This window comes from Myotis myotis, unplaced genomic scaffold (genome assembly GCF_014108235.1).
Source record: "Myotis myotis isolate mMyoMyo1 unplaced genomic scaffold, mMyoMyo1.p scaffold_m19_p_12, whole genome shotgun sequence".
Lineage (NCBI taxonomy): Eukaryota > Metazoa > Chordata > Mammalia > Chiroptera > Vespertilionidae > Myotis > Myotis myotis.
The window spans coordinates 106,374-122,960 of record NW_023416316.1 but is presented as its reverse complement, the minus strand read 5'-3'; the positions used below and the strand labels follow the sequence as shown (position 1 = coordinate 122,960).

At 65.4% G+C, this 16,587-nt stretch overlaps 1 protein-coding gene across 2 annotated transcripts in view; it reads left to right on the top strand.

Moving 5' to 3' along the window:
• Positions 1–521: 521 nt before the first annotated feature.
• The window catches only part of COL5A1 (collagen type V alpha 1 chain), a 97,178-nt gene continuing 81,112 nt past the window's right edge, over positions 522–16,587 (top strand). The window contains exon 1 of one of the 2 annotated variants that reach the window (XM_036329171.1): positions 522–1,037. In XM_036329171.1, coding sequence (XP_036185064.1) covers positions 914–1,037 — 124 coding nt within the window. In that variant the 5' untranslated portion in view covers positions 522–913. The remainder of the gene's footprint in view (positions 1,038–16,587) is intronic. The other variant, XM_036329169.1, reaches the window with a different exon arrangement.

Genomic DNA, 16,587 nt, shown 5'->3' with positions numbered 1-16,587 from the left:
GGCCTCCTGGGAGGTGAGACCCTCACGGGACTCCGGGTCCAAGCTGCCCTCGGGGGAGGCAGGGCGGTCCCGTCCCGCTGCAGGCTTGGGCGCCCCGTCTGGCTGGACTGGAAGTTGTCTCCACCCAGACGAGGAGCTCTGGGCTCCCCCGCGGACAAGAGCCGTCCGGCGGGGCGAGCCGCAACTTTCCTCCTTGTTCGATCAAACGCGGGCCCCTCCACGCGGATTCCTGGAAGTCGGCCAGAGGCGGGCACCCGGGGCAGGAAGCGTGGGAGCCGGTGGGCCTGGGGCTCCGAGGCCGGCCCGCGCCCCTCCGCGCGCCGAGGGATGGGGGCGCCGCGCCCGCCCCACGTCCGCTGCCGTCCCGGGCCAGCCCCTTCCTCGCCGGCCCGGCCGCTGTCCCCGCCCCCTGGCCCGCGGCGCCCAGTGGGAGGCGGGGGCCGGCCCGGCAGAGCCCAGCGCCGGGCTCTGATTGGCTGCGGGCGCCGAGGAGCGACAGCCTCCGCGGTCCGTCCCGGGCGAGGGCGGGCGGACCGGGGAAAAGTGCTGCGCGCCCCGGAGAGGTCCGCACTCCGGTCCCCGCGGCTGGCGCACGGCCTCCCTCGAGCGCAGCGCCCACGGAGAACGGGTCGCGGGGCGGCGGCGACCAGGGAGCCGAGCGGGAGTTGGAGGAGCTGGAGGAGGCGAGGGCGAGCGAACCGAGCGGGGTCCCGGCCGCCCCGCGGGCCAAGGTCGAGCCCTCCCGCCCGTGGGCGAGCGCGCCCGCCACCCGCGCCAGAGAGCCGCCGCCACAAAGACCGGGCCTGTGCCGCTCCCCATGACTTCCTGAGGCCGGACTGCCCCGCCGAGTCCGCTGCCCGGGCCGAGCCCGCGCCCCGAGTGTCCCCGCGCGCCCCGCCCGCGCCCCGCCGGCATGGACGTCCACACCCGCTGGAAAGCGCGCAGCCCGCTCCGTCCGGGCGCCCCGCTCCTGTTCCCGCCGCCGCTGCCGCTGCTGCTGCTGCTGCTGCTGTGGGCGCCGCCCCCGAGCCGCGCAGGTAAGGGCGACGGGGCGCGGGGGGCGCAGGGCCGCTGGCGGGGCTGCAGGATGCGCGCGGCGGGTGCGGCTGTCACCCCGGCGCCGGCCGGGGCCTCCCCCGCGCTTGCACGGGTCCCCCTCGGCTGTGGAATGCACGGCCGAGACTCCGAATGCCATTAGTTGGGGCCCCGGAGAGGGAGACGCGCCGCATTCCCCCCGCGCCGTGGCGCAGGCCGGGTGGGGCTGCCCCGCGCGCCGGGCGGCTGCACGTGGAATCCGCCAGGGGGTTGTCCCGGAGGCCGGCACACTTTTGTCCAGAAACTTTGCAGTCTCTGCCCCGCATCCCAGCCGTGGGGCCTGCAGAACTTCCTCTCCTGAAAACCGGGAAGGGTCGCCCCCTAGAGTCACAGTCTGTCCATTCTTGGGGTGGGGGCCTTGGTGGGGATCCCGGAAGCTTGAGCTCCAGCCCTGCGCTTGCCCCAGCCACTCTCCCGCCGCCTCAGACCCGGCTGGCTCTGCCTCCCCAGGGGCTGGGCTCTGGCCGTCCTGGCATTAAGGCCCCAGTGATCCTGGGAGCCCTGTGGGAGGGGAGGGGAGGGTTGCCATCCTTGCCCCTAATCCCAATCCCACCCTGAACCCCCTCCTCCCGGGAGGCAGTTTTTCCTGGGTTTGCCCCCAGGGACGGGGTCGTGGAGCAAGGCCAGGTGTGGTCTTGGCTGGATGCAGAGCGGTAGGTGGTGCTCTCAGGCTCCCCATGGGCGAGATCTGCCCTTAGAAGGCGCCTCTCCCGGGAGCTGCACTGAAGCTGGACTCCTGGCGGCTCTGGCCGGACTCCTGATTGGACAGTGACTTTCTGAGCATCACCTGTGGCGGATGCCTGTGACCTGGGTCTTCACACCCTCAAACGCTGATGCCCAAGACCCCAGGAAGTCCCCCAGGTCCCCACTGACATGGGGGAGAGCAGGCTCCCAGCTGCTGGGAAGGCTGACAGGCAGAGGGAAGGGGCCATGGGCTCAGGGGACAGCCCGCCCTCCCCTCTCCCCTGCTTCCTGGCCTGAAGATGTGTGGGAAGAGTCAGTTTCCATGTTTCACTTGCCAGTGAAGCGATTCTTCCCCTTTTCCTGGCACAGGGAGTGCCTGTGGGCCCAGGCGGGTGAGCAGGAGTCAGGGGCTGGGGGGAGGGGGGCCTGCCTAGTGCTGGGACCTGGGGTCCCACCCCTGGGCGGCTACCGTGGTGCCTGGATGTGGGGGGCAGTAGCGGCCGCCAGGAAAGGGGTGTTCAGTGGGTTGGGGATGTGCTCAGGGGACTTGGCCCTGTCCCAGCCCCTCTGATGTCCTTTCTCTCGGGAGCTCCGGGGAGTGGCCACCCCAAAAAGCTGGTGTGGGCGCTGGCTGGGCAGCGTGCAGAGCAGGCGTGTGCCCGGGCTCGGGACTGGCTCTTCGCTCCCATCCCTGCCCCCTGCCCGTCTCCCCTGCCTCCTCTCTGATTCCCCTTCCAAACTGAGGGGCGGCCCTGGAGGCCGGAGCCTGGAGCTGGGCCCTGGCCGTGGGGCCGGGCGTTTGCTTTTGTCCAAGAGATGTTCGAAGCGTGTGAAGAAGTCATTTCTCTGGCGGGTTTGCCGCGCCGCCCAGGGTGGGACCCTTTGGAGCCGTCCTCAGTGCGTGGCCGGAGGCGGGAGGGGTCACGGGCCAGCGCCTCGCCTTCGCCCGTGTTGGGGTGCGCCAGATGTTTTCTGCGTTGTCTCTGGACACGGTTCCCTTTCCTCCCTTCTCCTTGGCCGAGTGTGTGTAGAAATGAAAAGTTATTAAGATTGCATTTGGGGCCGTTTAACATTGTAACGGGCAAAGGAGAGTCTGTGAAATGAAACATGACCCCAATATTTGGAAATTGAGGTCATCTCCTCCGCACGGCATTCGCCGGCCCCGGTCACGTGATCGCTTCTTGCAATAATTTGTGGGAAGAATCGTCCAAGTTTGGTGGGACTTGACCGAGATCAAAGGGTTAAATTTCCTCTGACTCAATCAAGTTGGCTGGAGACACCCCCTTCTCCTCCCCATAAAGGAACAGTCGGTGGGCGGCGCCCGGAGCCAAGTCCTGCCCTCATCTGCTCCAGATTGCGGTTGGCGCTGTGGCCACCAGCAGTGGCCGGGCGGGCATCGCTCCCCCGGCCGAGGCGGTCCCTCCTCTGATGCTCTGTCCCAGGGCGGTCCCTGGGGTGCTGGCCGGAGCCCGCCCGTGACCCCACCCTTCAGATATTTCTGGATTCTCACCACGGCCACACCCGTAGCCCAGCACAGCTGATGCTGCCTGCCCCGCCTTTTCCATTGTCCCTGCCTCCTCCCTGGGTCCCTGGGGAACAGGCACCCACTGCTCTCAGCCCCCCTTCCTCACAGTGACCGGGCGCAGGCTGGCTCTGAGCCCGGGAGGGTCAGGGATCAGTCACCAGACCCCGGAGGCGCTGGGTTCTCCTGGAAGGAGCGGGCGGGGTTCCTGCCTCCGGGGAGACCATCACACATGGGAACGATTGTGAGGAGTTGGCTGAGCCCCTTGCCCACATCATCTCCTCAGACCCTCACCAGCCTTCGGTCAGGGAGGCGCTGACTGGGGCTCTAAGCGGCTGAGATTGGCTTGTTCCAGCTGCCTGCAGCCTCCAGCCTGCCTTTAACCAGGCCCTCCTCCCGCCTGCATGGCCTTCTGCCCCCGAAGGGTGTTGTCTTGCACCCCGGCCTGGCCTGGGGGTCACGGGGAGATAGAGGTGAGGGTGGCAGGGCCTCTCCAGGAGCTCACAGTCAGAGGGGAGGTGCACATGGACCCACTCACTTCACGTTCACTTCCATGCCCAGGGTCCCTTAAAGCAGCCGGGAGGGTCGGCTGCAGTGGGAGATCTGGGGAAGCTTCCTGGAGGAGGTGACGCTACACTGGGCCTTCCCCTCCTCACCTTCCCCTTCCTGTTCTCTCAGAAATGCACCGAAGCGCCGCCTAGCAGGTGCCCGGTCCCCCTCGGGTTTAGTCTGGCCCCTCCTTCCTGGCAGGACATGGGCCCTGCTGCAGGCTCTCCCGGGCCCTGCAGCTTCCCAGCCGGAAAGCCCCTCAGTAACTGGGCCAGCGGGGTGTCCCCAGCACCACGCTTGTCCCGGGAGTGCCGGGCCAGCAGAGGCGGCTGCTGGGAGGAAGAGGGAGCCTCCGAGGGGGACAGTGGGAGACCTGGGGTCCTTTCTCTGCCCGGCACGTGAGGCTGGGGGTTCTGCAGACAGACTGATGGGCGCTCACAGCCTTGCTGGGAGTGGGGGCCCCTGTGCTGGGCGACAGGCAGTGGGTGTGGGGGAGCATCCTTGGCAAACCCCAGGGCAGTGTGGGCCGCGTGGGCAGCTGAGAAAGTGCAAACTGAGTTTCTCTCTCTGAGAGCCCTGCGGGTTGGCGGGCGGGGCCGGCACTGGGCCTCCGCCTTCCCCCCAGAGAAGGGGAGATGGACGACTCCCTCCGCTCCCAGGGCTGGCTGTGAAGACGGATCGGGGCCACACCTGGAAGCGCCGTGCAGCCTGGCGGGCGGGCGGTGAGCACCTGGCCCTGGTTTTGGTGATGTTTTTGCCAAAGCAGAAGGCACAGTGCTGCCATGTCTTCTTTCCACCCGTGTAAGTGTCCTCAGGGACTCCGGTCGCCGGGGAGACCCCGAGGGCTCTGCCACCCGCACGCCGACCCGGTCCGCCTCTCCCTCCCAGACCTCGGCTCCGTCTGCGTGGCGGGTCTGCTTCCTCGGGTCCCATCCAGGCCACGCGAGGCAACACGGGCGGAAACGCTTTGCAAGCCTGTGTGAGGTTGTGTGTGTGAGCACGTGCATGTGTGGATATGCAGTTCGCGTGGACCCACATGTGTGTGTGTGCGTACACGTACACAAGCGTACACGTCCAGGCACGTGCACACGCGTGCACACTGTCTCGTGAGGGGCTCCTGCGGGCGGGGCCTGCTGTCTGGGGAGTTCACATCAAGACACCATTTCTGCTGTTACCACGCCCGCCCCGCCGTGTGGGTGACGCCGGATGAAACGTGGCTGCGGGGCCGCCGCAGGGCCCACTGGGCCAGCTGGATCCGATAATTTGTCGAGTCTTTTTTTACTCACAGGAGGCAATGCCCTATTATGGCTTCTGCCTCCCTCTATTTATATTCCCCATTTAACCCGCTTTGCTGGTGTCAGCACTTGGCCACATGCTAGTCTGAAGGGTTCTGGCCCAGCTGGGGACCCTGAAGTCCCCGGGGTGGGGCTGGCAGGGCCCTTCTCCTGGGCAGAGCCGCCACCGCCACGGGTGCGGCACAAGCCCAGGGCGTGGCCATGGTCAGGGGCAGGCGGCCAGGTTCAGGTCCTGGGGCCCTCCCACTGGCTGCACATGGAGCTGCCTGTGCCTCAGTTTCCCTCTCTGTAAGAAGGGGGTGATGATTGGACTTCCCGGAGGGTTTCGTGAGCGTTCAGCGCATTGCGTGTAGGAAGCACAGAGGAAACCCCGTGAGCACTGCCACGTCCTCCCTGGGCCCCCAGGCAGGGCAGGGCAGGGCCGGGGCCGGGCTGAGCGCCTGGCTCTGCTCGAGGACCGGCCGCGGGTCACTCCTGTCTGATGGGCAGCCACGCCGGTGCCTCCTGCATGGGGTGAGCACGAGAAGAGGCGACACAGATGGGGTCCCCGGGGGGTGAGTTTATCGCATCCCTCACTGTGGCTTCTAGGTTCTGAGCCCGGGCGGGGGGGCGCGTCCGTGGGCAGAGGTGGGCGCACCATGTTGTCCACACCCCTCCCTGTCCTCCTCGGGCCTCCTCTACTTGACAGGAGGAATTGGGGTCCAGACATGGGAATGGACCCGCCCACACCCGGCCTCCCAGACATGCCCAAGGTGATGACTGACACGCTGGAGGGCGCGTCCCGGGCGCTGGAGGGAAGTCTGTGGGGCGGATGGGTGGGTGGACGGGTGTGTGCGGATTCGTGGCCTGGGTGATGGGGGAACTTCGTTAGACACGGCACACAGCCTGAGCCGCCATCTCGTCAGCTTCGACCCCCCCCCCCCGGATTTTCTGGCAGGTTCCCCCCCTCAGTAATGACCCCACACGGGAGTCAGTGTTGCCACTCACGGTGACTCAGGCCTGAGACACGGAACCGCAGTCTGACCCACTTGTCTCCAGACTTCATTGCTCAGGACTCCACTGGCCAGAGCCCGCCGGTCCTGTCGTGTGTCTGTGCGGGAGGGGAGGGTCCCCCTCTTTTGTTTCCTGGGTCTGTGTAATTTGGGCATAATGCTCTTCTTTCCCGCCAGCACCTTGGCCATAGGGATTCTAATGACATCTCTATTTTTGAAAAAATAAATGCCACAAAATTACTTCGAAATGCGTGCGTGTGTAGCAGTGTGATCTGGCCTGGCTGGTGTGGCTCAGTGGTTGAGTGTTGACCATGAACCAGGAAGTCGTGGTTCAGTTCCCGGTCAGGACACATGCCTGGGTTGGGGGCTCGATCCTCAGTGTGGGGCGTGCAGGAGGCGGCCGATTGATGATTCTCTCTCATCGTTGATGTTTCTCTCTCTCTCTCCCTTTCTCTCGGAGATCAATAGACATAAATAAATGTGAAGACTCTGGCCCTTGCTTTGAAAACATGGTGCTCTCACAATGAAAGCGTTTCAGCCTCTGTGGAAGGTGGGCATGATTGCGCTCCCTCTGTGGCGGCGGCAGCGACGGGTAACCGAGGGGGCACGTCGCCCAGAGCGGTGATCTGAGCTCCTGGGAGTCTCTTTCCTGCAGAGGGTTCCGAGGGAACACAGGGGAGGCGGCCTTGGGAGGCCTGGAAGGGGCAGGAGCCATGTGTGAACCATTTGGGCACCTCTGCCTCATCAGGTCTGTGCTGGGCTCGGGCAGCAGGTGCCCAGGCGAGCAGTAGGGTGCCCTCCCGCCCTACAGGAGCTTCCGGGGCAGTGGGGGCGTCAGGTCCCTGAACAAGCAGTTGTGTCCAGTGAAGCAGAGTGGGAGGCAGGTAGGGAGGCAGGTAGGGCATGCCACTGGCCAATCTGAGGAAGCCCCACAGGGTGGCACCTGCCAGCTCCCAAAGGGGTTCTGGCCAATCAGAGGGAGGTAACTGACAGCACCAATGGGGGACATTGGCCAGAGGGAGGCAACTGTCAGCATCAATGGGGCACTGGCCAATCAGAGGGAGGCAACTGTCAGCATCAATGGGGGACGTTGGCCAATCAGAGGGAGGCAACTGCCAGCACCAATGGGGACATTGGCCAATCAGAGGGAGGCAACTGTCAGCATCAATGGGGGACGTTGGCCAATCAGAGGGAGGCAACTGTCAGCGTCAATGGGGCACTGGCCAATCAGAGGGAGGCAACTGCCAGCATCAGTGGGGCGCTGGCCAATCAAAAGCATCAGTGGGCACTGGCCAATCAGAGGGCGGTAACTGCCAACACATGGGCGCTGGCCAATTGAGATGAGCCTGCTTGGCCAGGGCCTGTGGCTTCCAGGTCCCTCGGGAGTTGGCACTCTCCCGTGTGCACGTCCTCTGGCTCCCGTGCGCGTTGCCTGGGCCGTGCTCATGGCCCTCACTCCAACCTGGGCAGGTGGGTGTTCATCCTGCAGACACGCGAGTGCAGGCTCTGCGGGCCCAGCTGGCGGGAGGAACGGCAGCCACCTCCGCCTCCGCCTCCGCTAGGTCATTACCATCAGGACACTGAGGCCAGCCTCCCGCAGAGCTGGGGAGGGGCTTCCGCAGCCTCAGCCTTTGCGGAGGGAGGTCCCCGGGGCAGCCAGGGGCCTGTGCTTCAGAAAGAGGTGCACCCCCCCGCCCCCACCCCCCCAGGGATGAGAGCAGCCTTTTCCGCTGTGGGTTCTTGGGTGGGGGTGGGCAGTGAGGCACTTGGGCCCTGATCCACATGGGTCAGTGGCGTGGGGAGAGCTGGCTGGCCCAGAGCCCTCAACAGGGGGCGCCGAGATGGACGGGCGCAGGAAAGAGCTGCCTCACAGCCCTGCGCCCCGAGTCCAGTCTGATTTGGGGGGCTGAGCACTGTTTGCAAGGACCCTTTAGGGCGACGCTCTCTCCCATCTGGATAGTCTTAGGGGGTGAAGTTGCTGGGGTCCGTGTTTACTGTTTTCTTCCTTTGCTTCCCCCCTTTCTGTTTTCTTTGGGGAGAGTCTGAGATGCGAGGGCCCCGGTTTCCTCGCCTGTGCCGTTCCTGGCCCGTCCTCCTGGGACGGGAGGCCGAGGCCACAGCCTCCGTGCCAGCCTGTCTCCGCTGCTCTTCTTTATTCTGACAGAGCGGCCGGGCCCGGCTGGTGTCGCGCAGAGAAGGACTGAGGGACACTGCGCCTTCTCCCACCTTGAGAAGGGGTCCCCTGGAGGAGGCGGGGCCAGGAGCCTCCTGGGGTGGAAGTGCAGAAACAGGATTCCTGCATGTGCGGCTTCCCAGAGAATTATTGTGATTCAGGTTCACAGTTTACAGAATGGCCCTTTAGCACAGAAAGCCGCTTGGTTAGTGGCTGGGCCTCACCTGCACTTTGGGAACCAAGGCGCATCCTGGGCACTCAGTGTGGTGGTGCCAGCGATGAGAAGAGGCGGGGCCGTGTGTGGGCGGGGCGAGGAGTATGGGCGGAGCGAGGCGTGTGGGCGGGGCGAGGCGTGTGGGCGGAGCCGTGGGTGGGCGGAGCGAGGCGTGTGGGCGGGGCGGAGTGTCAGCACTGTGAGTGTTGCCCCTGTGCTCAGGCAGGAGGCTCTTGGGACCAAAGAGAGCAGAGGTCCCTGCAGGATCCTCCTCCCTCCTCTGGAACAGCCTGCAGGTTTCAGCCTGGATGATGGGGGGAGGGCACCTACCAGGAAGGAGCCAGGAGGGCAGAGAGGGGGCCCCCCTTCAAGAAGCGGGGGTGCTGGGCTTTCCTCTCCTGCCTGTGGGTGAGGTCTCTGCCCCGGGCTGGGCGGTGGGGGAGCGAGCTTCAGGAGGAGGCCTCCCTCCACCCCCCAGTCGGCCTGTCCTCAAGCGCCCTGCAGCGCGGCCCTCCTGGGGACAGGCTCCCACCGCCCCTTCTGGGGCAGGGCTGGCCGATTGCAAACAGCTGCCTGGCCCGCGGCAGGGTTTACAAACACTGGGAAGGCTGTTTTGCAAGGGCTGCAGGCACATGGCGGGGGCTCCGCTGCAGCCTGGAGAGCTGGGAAGTGAGGGCAGGGGTCCCCTTGACTGTCCTGCAGGCTCCAGGCCCACCCACCACTGTGTGCTCAGGTGGGGGCCAGCTGAGGGGCGGTCAGGCCCCTGCCGGGGGCGAGGGGTGGTCAGGCCCCGGGTGGGCCCTGGGGTTCGGCACCCCCCCAGGCCTCTGCTGAGTCTAACGGCTGAAATGTGAAATAGAGTAGGAAGAGCATATGACACACGAGGGACAGTGGGGTTGAAGGAAAGAATAAGATTCTCTGGGCCCCTTCCCTCCCTCCCTCCCTCCTTCCCTCTTTCCTCCCCTCCTCCTCCCTCCCTTTTACTTATCCTTAGTGCTTTCATTTCACATATTGTTTTATCCTGATGACAGCCTTTTACAGGCAAGAAACCCAAGGCCCCCGTCAGGCCAGTGTGGCTCAGTGGGTGAGCGTCGGCTCACGCATCGAAGGGTCTCGGGTTCGATTCTCAGTCAAGGGCACGTACCTGGGTTGCATGTTGGATCCCTGGCCCCTGCTCAGGATGTGTGTGGGAGGCAACATCTCTCACATTGAATTTTCTCTCTCTGTCTTCCTCTCCCTTCCTTCCTCCCTCCCACTCTCTCTAAAAATCAGTGGGGAAAATGTCCTTGAGTGAGGATTAGCAAAATAAATAAATATGAGAAAACCCGGGCCCTCGGAGAACACAGCAGAGCCCTCGAGTCACGGACGTGTGGGCTCTACCCCCTCGGGAGCAGGCGCGATGCTTGGAGTCTGAGTGAGGGGGTCTCGGCCCATCGGAGGAGACACAGTCACTTTTGTTGTTATAGATTTCAGAGAGGAAGGGAGAGGGAGAGAGAGGAGAAACATCAATGATGAGCGAGAACCATCGACCGGCTGCCCCCTGCACGGGTGGCCCTCCTGCCCTGTGTGTATCCTCGGGCCCCGTCGGTGTGCGCGCTGGGCCTGGTCTCGTGAGAAAGCCGTCACTTGCTCCCTGTTCCTTGGTACCCACTTTCCAAGCCGCCTGAGTCCTGGGCCCCCCAGTGTCCCCCACACACGTCTGAGATGACATCTTCAAGGTCGGATCTGGAGCCTGCGTCCAGCTGCACGCAGCCTGTGTGCATGTGTGTGTATGTGTGTGTGAGTGTGCATGCGTGTGAGTGTGTGCACACGCGCGTGTGCGTGAGCGTGTGTGTGAGCGTGTGCGTGAGTGCGCGTGTGTGTGAGTGTGAGTGCGTGCGTGCGTGTGCATGTGCGTGTGTGTGTGTGTGTGTAGGGGTGAGCTGCCCTGGTCTGAGTCAGTTTTTCCATTTTAGGGGGAAGGAAAGAGTGATAGGCGAGGGACTCAAGCCAGGTGGGCCTGGCCTGTTGGCGATCAGCGGACACACGATGAGGGAGGCGTGTGCGATCGGTGCCAGCAGCCCCGTGTTCTGGCAGGTAGGGCGGGGACGTGTTGGGGAGCCCCCTCGGAGGGCAGGGGCCCAGCAGCCCACCAGGTGCTCCGAGCGTTAAGCTGGGTTAGCGGGAAGCTGGGCCGAGACCTGATCCACATCTTTAAACCATCAGCATCTCAGAAAAGAAAAAAACTAAAGAAATTCCGGGAGGAGCAGGGCTGAGGCCTGGGGTCGGAGCCTGCGCGTCCTCGCATCAGGCACGTGCCCGCGGCACGTCCGAAAGGCCGGGGAGAGCCCGCAGGCTCGCCTAGGACCAGGCGCCACGGATTCTGCTCTCGGTTTTCCCTTAAAAAGGGCCCCGAGTCCCGAGAACTGTCAAACCCTCCGAAATGTTGCTGCTTGGGCAGCGCCCGCCGCATGGCCCCGAGGGATTCGACAGGGGAGGCGTAGGGAATGCCCGCTAGTTCACACCAGGGATTAGGGCTTGGCCTGCCCAGCTGGTCCTCGGCCTTTCTAGCTGGCGGGCAGAGTTCACTGTAACGACATGGACCCCTCCGGGTTCAAGGCCAGGCGCGGGAGTGGCTCACCGAGAGGCCAGGAGCGGCACTGCACCCCAGCTCTACTGGGCATTGTGAAAACCGGGCGTGGCCTGGGTCCCTGGGGCTGCAGTGCTCTCAGGTGGGACCTCAAAAATGTCTTCCTCGGCGCCTTTCTGTGTCCAGTGGAGCGGCGAGGCCTGCCTCGTAGGCTTGTGGTGAGACCGCCACGATAATGGGGGCTCCGCGGTGCCGGCAGCCTAGGGGCCTCGGTAAACAGCCATGGGGTTGACCTGAGGTTTCTCTAGGCTCTGAGCGCGTCGGCTGACCCGGCCGGAGCTGGCTCTCCGGGGCGGGGTGGGCAGGCGTGCGGAGCCTGGGCTGTCCCGGGGGCGGCAGAGGTGGGGAGTCTGGGCTCCATGTCCCTGGAGAGGCTGGGGGAGGCCGGACGCTGAGGATTTGCCCGGGGCCGTCCATTCTGGCCTGTGGTCAGGGCGCTGGCTCCGCGAAGGTGGCCTGCAGTGCTTGCTGGACTGGTCTGTGGGCTCCGGGCTCCGCAGGTTGTCCCACATGACACCCACCTGGACTCGGCGACGGCCACTCGTCTCCATAGCAGTCGGAACCCCCCAGATCTCTCAAGGGACCCCAAGCTAATGACCAGCCTGTGGCAGGGTGTGAGTGTGAGACGTGTGTGCCTGAGCACCCGCCTGCCTTCCGGGGCCTCCAGTCCCAGGGGCACGTGGCCGGCTGGGGCACGAGGCCCCCTGGGTGCGGACTGCCTTAGACTCAGCCTCCCGGCTACATCTGCCTGCCACCCCCAGCCCCCTTCTTCTTCCAGACCATTTTCCCAGGCACCCCTGCGCCTTAGCTGTAATCTCCAGGCCCTTTCGCCTCGGGCTCCCTGAACTCGGGGATTAATGATCTTACCCTGTGGATAACTTCCAGAAACTCTCAGCCAGGCTGTGGAATTCCTCAAACACTGTCAGCCCCGCCCGCTCCTCCTCAGTCCCCGCCTCCACCCTCAGCCCTTCTCCTGAGCTACCTGCCCTGTTCTGGGGACTCCTGGGGGCCGATGGGTGGCTCCAGGCTGCTGCCTCCCACCCTCTCACCTGCATGGGCCACGGCCGCGGGCCACCGGTCAGCAGCCTTGTGGCCGGCAGCCCCTCCCCGCGCCTGCCTCCTGGTTCCCACGCTCTGGCCTCCCTGTGCCGAGTTTAAGCCCCCGCGGGAGCACTGGCTCCCGGCAGGCGCCTCTTCCCATAAACTCTGAGGCCTGGTCAGTATCTTGGCCCAAAACACACACACACACCCCACCTTCTGAAACGGGGTAGTCTGGTCTCTTTCCAGTCGCTTGTTAAAATATCGCTGCTCCGATTCCTCCGGTGGGAAAGCAGCCGGGATCACGGTGCCCCGACGGCCACCACCTGCTGTTCTCAGCGGCCACCCCTCTGGGGTGCGTCAGGCTGAAGCAGCACGTTGTTCTCTGACGACTCACTGCTCTCCGTCCGCTCGGCGGTCCAGACCTTTCCTCTCCACTTTGTCTTCCCCGCGCCCTGGAGGCTCGGGCTGGCGCTTCTCGGCCAGCCGGTGCCAGCTGGGCAGGCTCAGCTCCCAGAACCCTGCCTGACACTGGCCAGGTGCACCGTGCTTCCCGCCGGGGCCCGCCCCCGGGACAGCCTCACTCCTCGGGCGCCCGGGCAGGAGTCCGGCTGATGTGGGACGCGGCCCCACTGCGGGAGCCTCCTGGGATCCCCGCGTCATCAGGGCGGTGGGCCTCAGGGCTCCTGTCTGTCCCCGACCCCCGGCCTCTGCGGGGAAGGGAGGCGGAGCTGGGCTGCCGTTGGCCTGGGCAGGACATGGCCCCCGCGTGCTGACCGCTCTGGCTGGGAAGGGGCCTGGATCGTCGCTCACCGTGTTCTCGCTGGGCCACAGTTCAGCGCCCACGTCCGTAAGTGTGAACTTGGAGAGGCTGGCAACAAGGGAAGCTCCCGAACCGGACCTCGTCCCTGTGCACGCACCTGCACGGGCCGGCGCCCTGTGAGGCTCCTGTGGGGAAACGGACTGACAATACCGCTTCTGGTGAGCCCGGCAGACGCGCTGGTGGGCAGCCTCCACGGGGAAGGCGCCGGCCCGGCTGTGCCAGGGGCTGGGTGGAGAGACCGCCTTCCGGAAGCGCACGGACCGGCACCTACTGTCCGCAGTGCTGTGCCAGGTGGGCCAGACGCCGGCCACCTGTTGGGATGTCTTCTACGGACAGGCATGCGTGTGCAGACGCTGATGGGCCGGACAGTCACGTGGCAGTCTCGGGAGGAGCAACGATTCACACAGCCACGTGCCACCATGAGAGCCACGCAGACAAGTGCCGTGCGGCCAGGGGGGCCCGGGCTGCTGAGGGGAGGGGCCTGCGCGGCTGGGCTGGCCGGTCTCCATGGCGTGTGGGTACAGGACAGCAGGGCCAGGAGTGCCCTCAGAGCACGGTCCATCTCGATGAAGAGAAAAGGGACACAGACCCAGGCTGGTGAGTGCGTAGATGAGGAGGAGGGACCCTGTGTCCCTCCAGTGTGTCCCAGGTGCCCGGCGCCGCTGTCCCCAGCGTCTCTCGGATTGGGCGGTGGCTTGTTTCGAGCACCAGGGTTGGTTGGAAGGGGGGGGGGGGATGGGGGGCAGGCGTGTAGGTACCAGAGAGGCGACACCAGGATGTGTAGCGGCTTCTGGGGAGCCGCGTGCCCTCCTGCTGGCAGCAGCCGCTTTCGGCTGAGATGGCCTCGTCCGTTAAACACGTTGTGACCCCAGGAGAGAAGCCCAGCTCAGGCAGGGCCCAGCCACCCACTGTGCTCGGAGCACGCAGGGAGCCGTGGGCAATGGGCCCTGGCAGACTCAGAACTGGAATCGTCGCCACAACCCCCACCCCACTCGGTGGGCAGGTGGGGAGACTGAGGCTGGCTCACACCCCACCTCGAGTCACGGAGCAAGCTGGTGGCAGAGGCCGTGGAGGGGTCTGTGGTAATCCCGGAAGTAGGAGCCGGTAGTGAGTCCATCATATCGACCTGTGCAGTCGGGGTGGGGCTGGCGTCTGGGGTGCTACGGACACGGGGGAGGGAGAGGGCTCCGGGCGGGGGTGGGCCAAGGTGTGGAGGGTCGGGCCTGCTTTCTCTGGGGCCACAGCCTGCCCGCGAGTCTGGGGCGGCGCAGTGGGCTCTGGCCTGTGGATTCTGCCGCCGCGACGGGGCCGTGGAGCGCCACACCCTGTGCGGCAGCCTTCGGGGGCTGGCGGAGGGTCCGAGCCCGTGACTGGCAACCCGGGGAGCCCTTACCCCCGCCCCCGGGGACACCTTGGCACCGGACTTCATCACCCCACTGAGTGCGGGCCCAGGAATCCGGCTGGCGGGTGGGGTGGCTTGTGGCGGGCAGTGCTGGGTTCTGCCGCCGGTTTGTGGCGCCTCCTTAGGGGGTGACAGGTGCCCAGGAAGCTGGTGTGGGGTCGCAGCTGAGCGTCTGACGACTTCGGAGCGCGAGTCCCTGGAACGGCCTTGGTCCCTCCGGGGCAGCGGCCAGAGCCCTGGCCTCTGCTGGCACCCCGCGATGAGCGATGAGCAAAACAGCTTCAGGGCCGCATGCAGGGGGCCCGCAGGGCTCCCCCGGGCACCCCGAGGCCGGCTCGGACCTCAGAGCCTCGGTTGGGGCTGTCGGGGGAGCCACGCGCTTGGGCGGGTTCATAGGGACTTGAAAGTGTAACGGGAAGTCCTCCTGTAACTTCCCGGCCCTGTCACTGGCTTTGCGCGTTGATGAACCGCCAGCCCGGCCGGCCCGCTTCCCCCTGAGCCTGAGCCGCCTTTCCTAAGAGGACGCAGGCCAGCGCCCGGGCCGGCGGGCGGCACACACATCGGCCTGGTGCCCGCATTCCTGTCCAAAGGGCAAGGGTGGACTGGCCGCGGGCCTGGCCCCGGGGCCCTTCGAGGACTTGCGCGTGGGCGGCCCACGGCAAACATCGGACTCGGGGAACCGTGGGCGTTCCTGAGACGTGCAGGGGTCCGGTTGCATAAGGACCGTTAACAACCGTCCACTGTCCAGGCAAAGACCCGCGGGTCTGTGAGTGTCGGTACCCGGGAGCCAGCGGCGATTATATAATCCGGTGCCTGCCCGACTCAATGGCAGCTGTTTCCCCACTAATTTGTTACAAAAGCGTACACATCCGCCATCGAAGTGTCAGAAGCTACAGAAAAGTGTAAAGAAGGAAATGCAGAGCAGCCAGGAAGCCCTTTCTTGCTTAAACCGCGCCGCTGCCGGGCGGCTGCTCAGCGCCGAGGGCCCTGACGGTGCCATCAGGTGCAGCCAGAGGAACTCCTGCCCAACCTTTTCTTGGTCGGTTCTCCCCCAGGACCTTGCCCACTGATCCTTAGAGAGCGAGAGGGGCGGGAGCTGCGGGGATGAGCTGAAGGGATGAAGCCCCTGTGCGGGGCCCACCGGACGGACAGCTGCCCGTCCGCTGGGCCAGGCCCTCGGGAGTCTGACCTCAGCCGTCTCGTGCTGCCCTCGCCCAGCACGGCTCGGCGCCCCCCCTCTGCACCGGGCGCTCTGCCCTGGTGGCCCTGGCTGGCCCGGTGGCAGCCAGCCACCCTCAGGGCCTCCTGGGAGCAGACGGGCGGGCGGAGCCTGCCACACACACTGCCCACCCCATCGCGGGGCCTGGCACTGTGCCATCCCCTCCCCTCTCCCCGACAAGGAGGTAAATTACCCCGAGGAAGCCAGGATGAGCCACCTGGTCCCAGCACCGCGGGCTCTCCTGGACCGGCGCCCGCCGGCAGCACCTGTGCCCAGCCACCTGCCCAGCCGCCCAGCCGCCTCCGTGCCTGCAGGGTTCATGTTCGTCCGTGTTCTGTCGTGGTCATAGCCTGTGAGGAGTGACGGGGGAGAGACAGGCATGTCATTCGTTTCCGTAAGGACAGACGGACGGCACCCACGACCAACCAGGGGAAGACACAGCGAGAAGCTGGGCGCACCCAACGCTCGGAAGGTCCCCTTGGCCCTCGGGTGACATTTCCTCCCAGTCCTCAGCGGGGAGGCGGTCTGGTCTGCAGCACCCACCTCGCTGGGCTGCCCAGGGCTGTCCTGGGCGGGCGGTCACCTGAGCCTGGCCCCCGGGGGCTGGGCAGCTCCTAACTGTCTTCTCCCCCCTCCTGCAGGCGCTTCCCATGCCCTGCCCGTCACCCGCCTTCTGCGAGCCCTCGTGGGCGGCAGGGCTGACTTTGAAGTAACAGTGTGTGTGTGTGTGTGTTGTGTGTGTTGTGTGGTGTGTGTTGTGTATTGTGTGTGTTGTGTTGTGTGTCATGTGTGTTGTGTGTGTGTATGGTGTGTGTTGTGTGTGTGTTGTGTGTGTGTTGTGTGTGTGTGTTGTGTGTGTGTATGGTGTGTGTTTGGTGTGTGTTTGGTGTGTGTTGTGTGTGTGTTGTGTGTGTGTATGGTGTGTGTTTGGTGTGTGTGTGTTGTGTGTTGT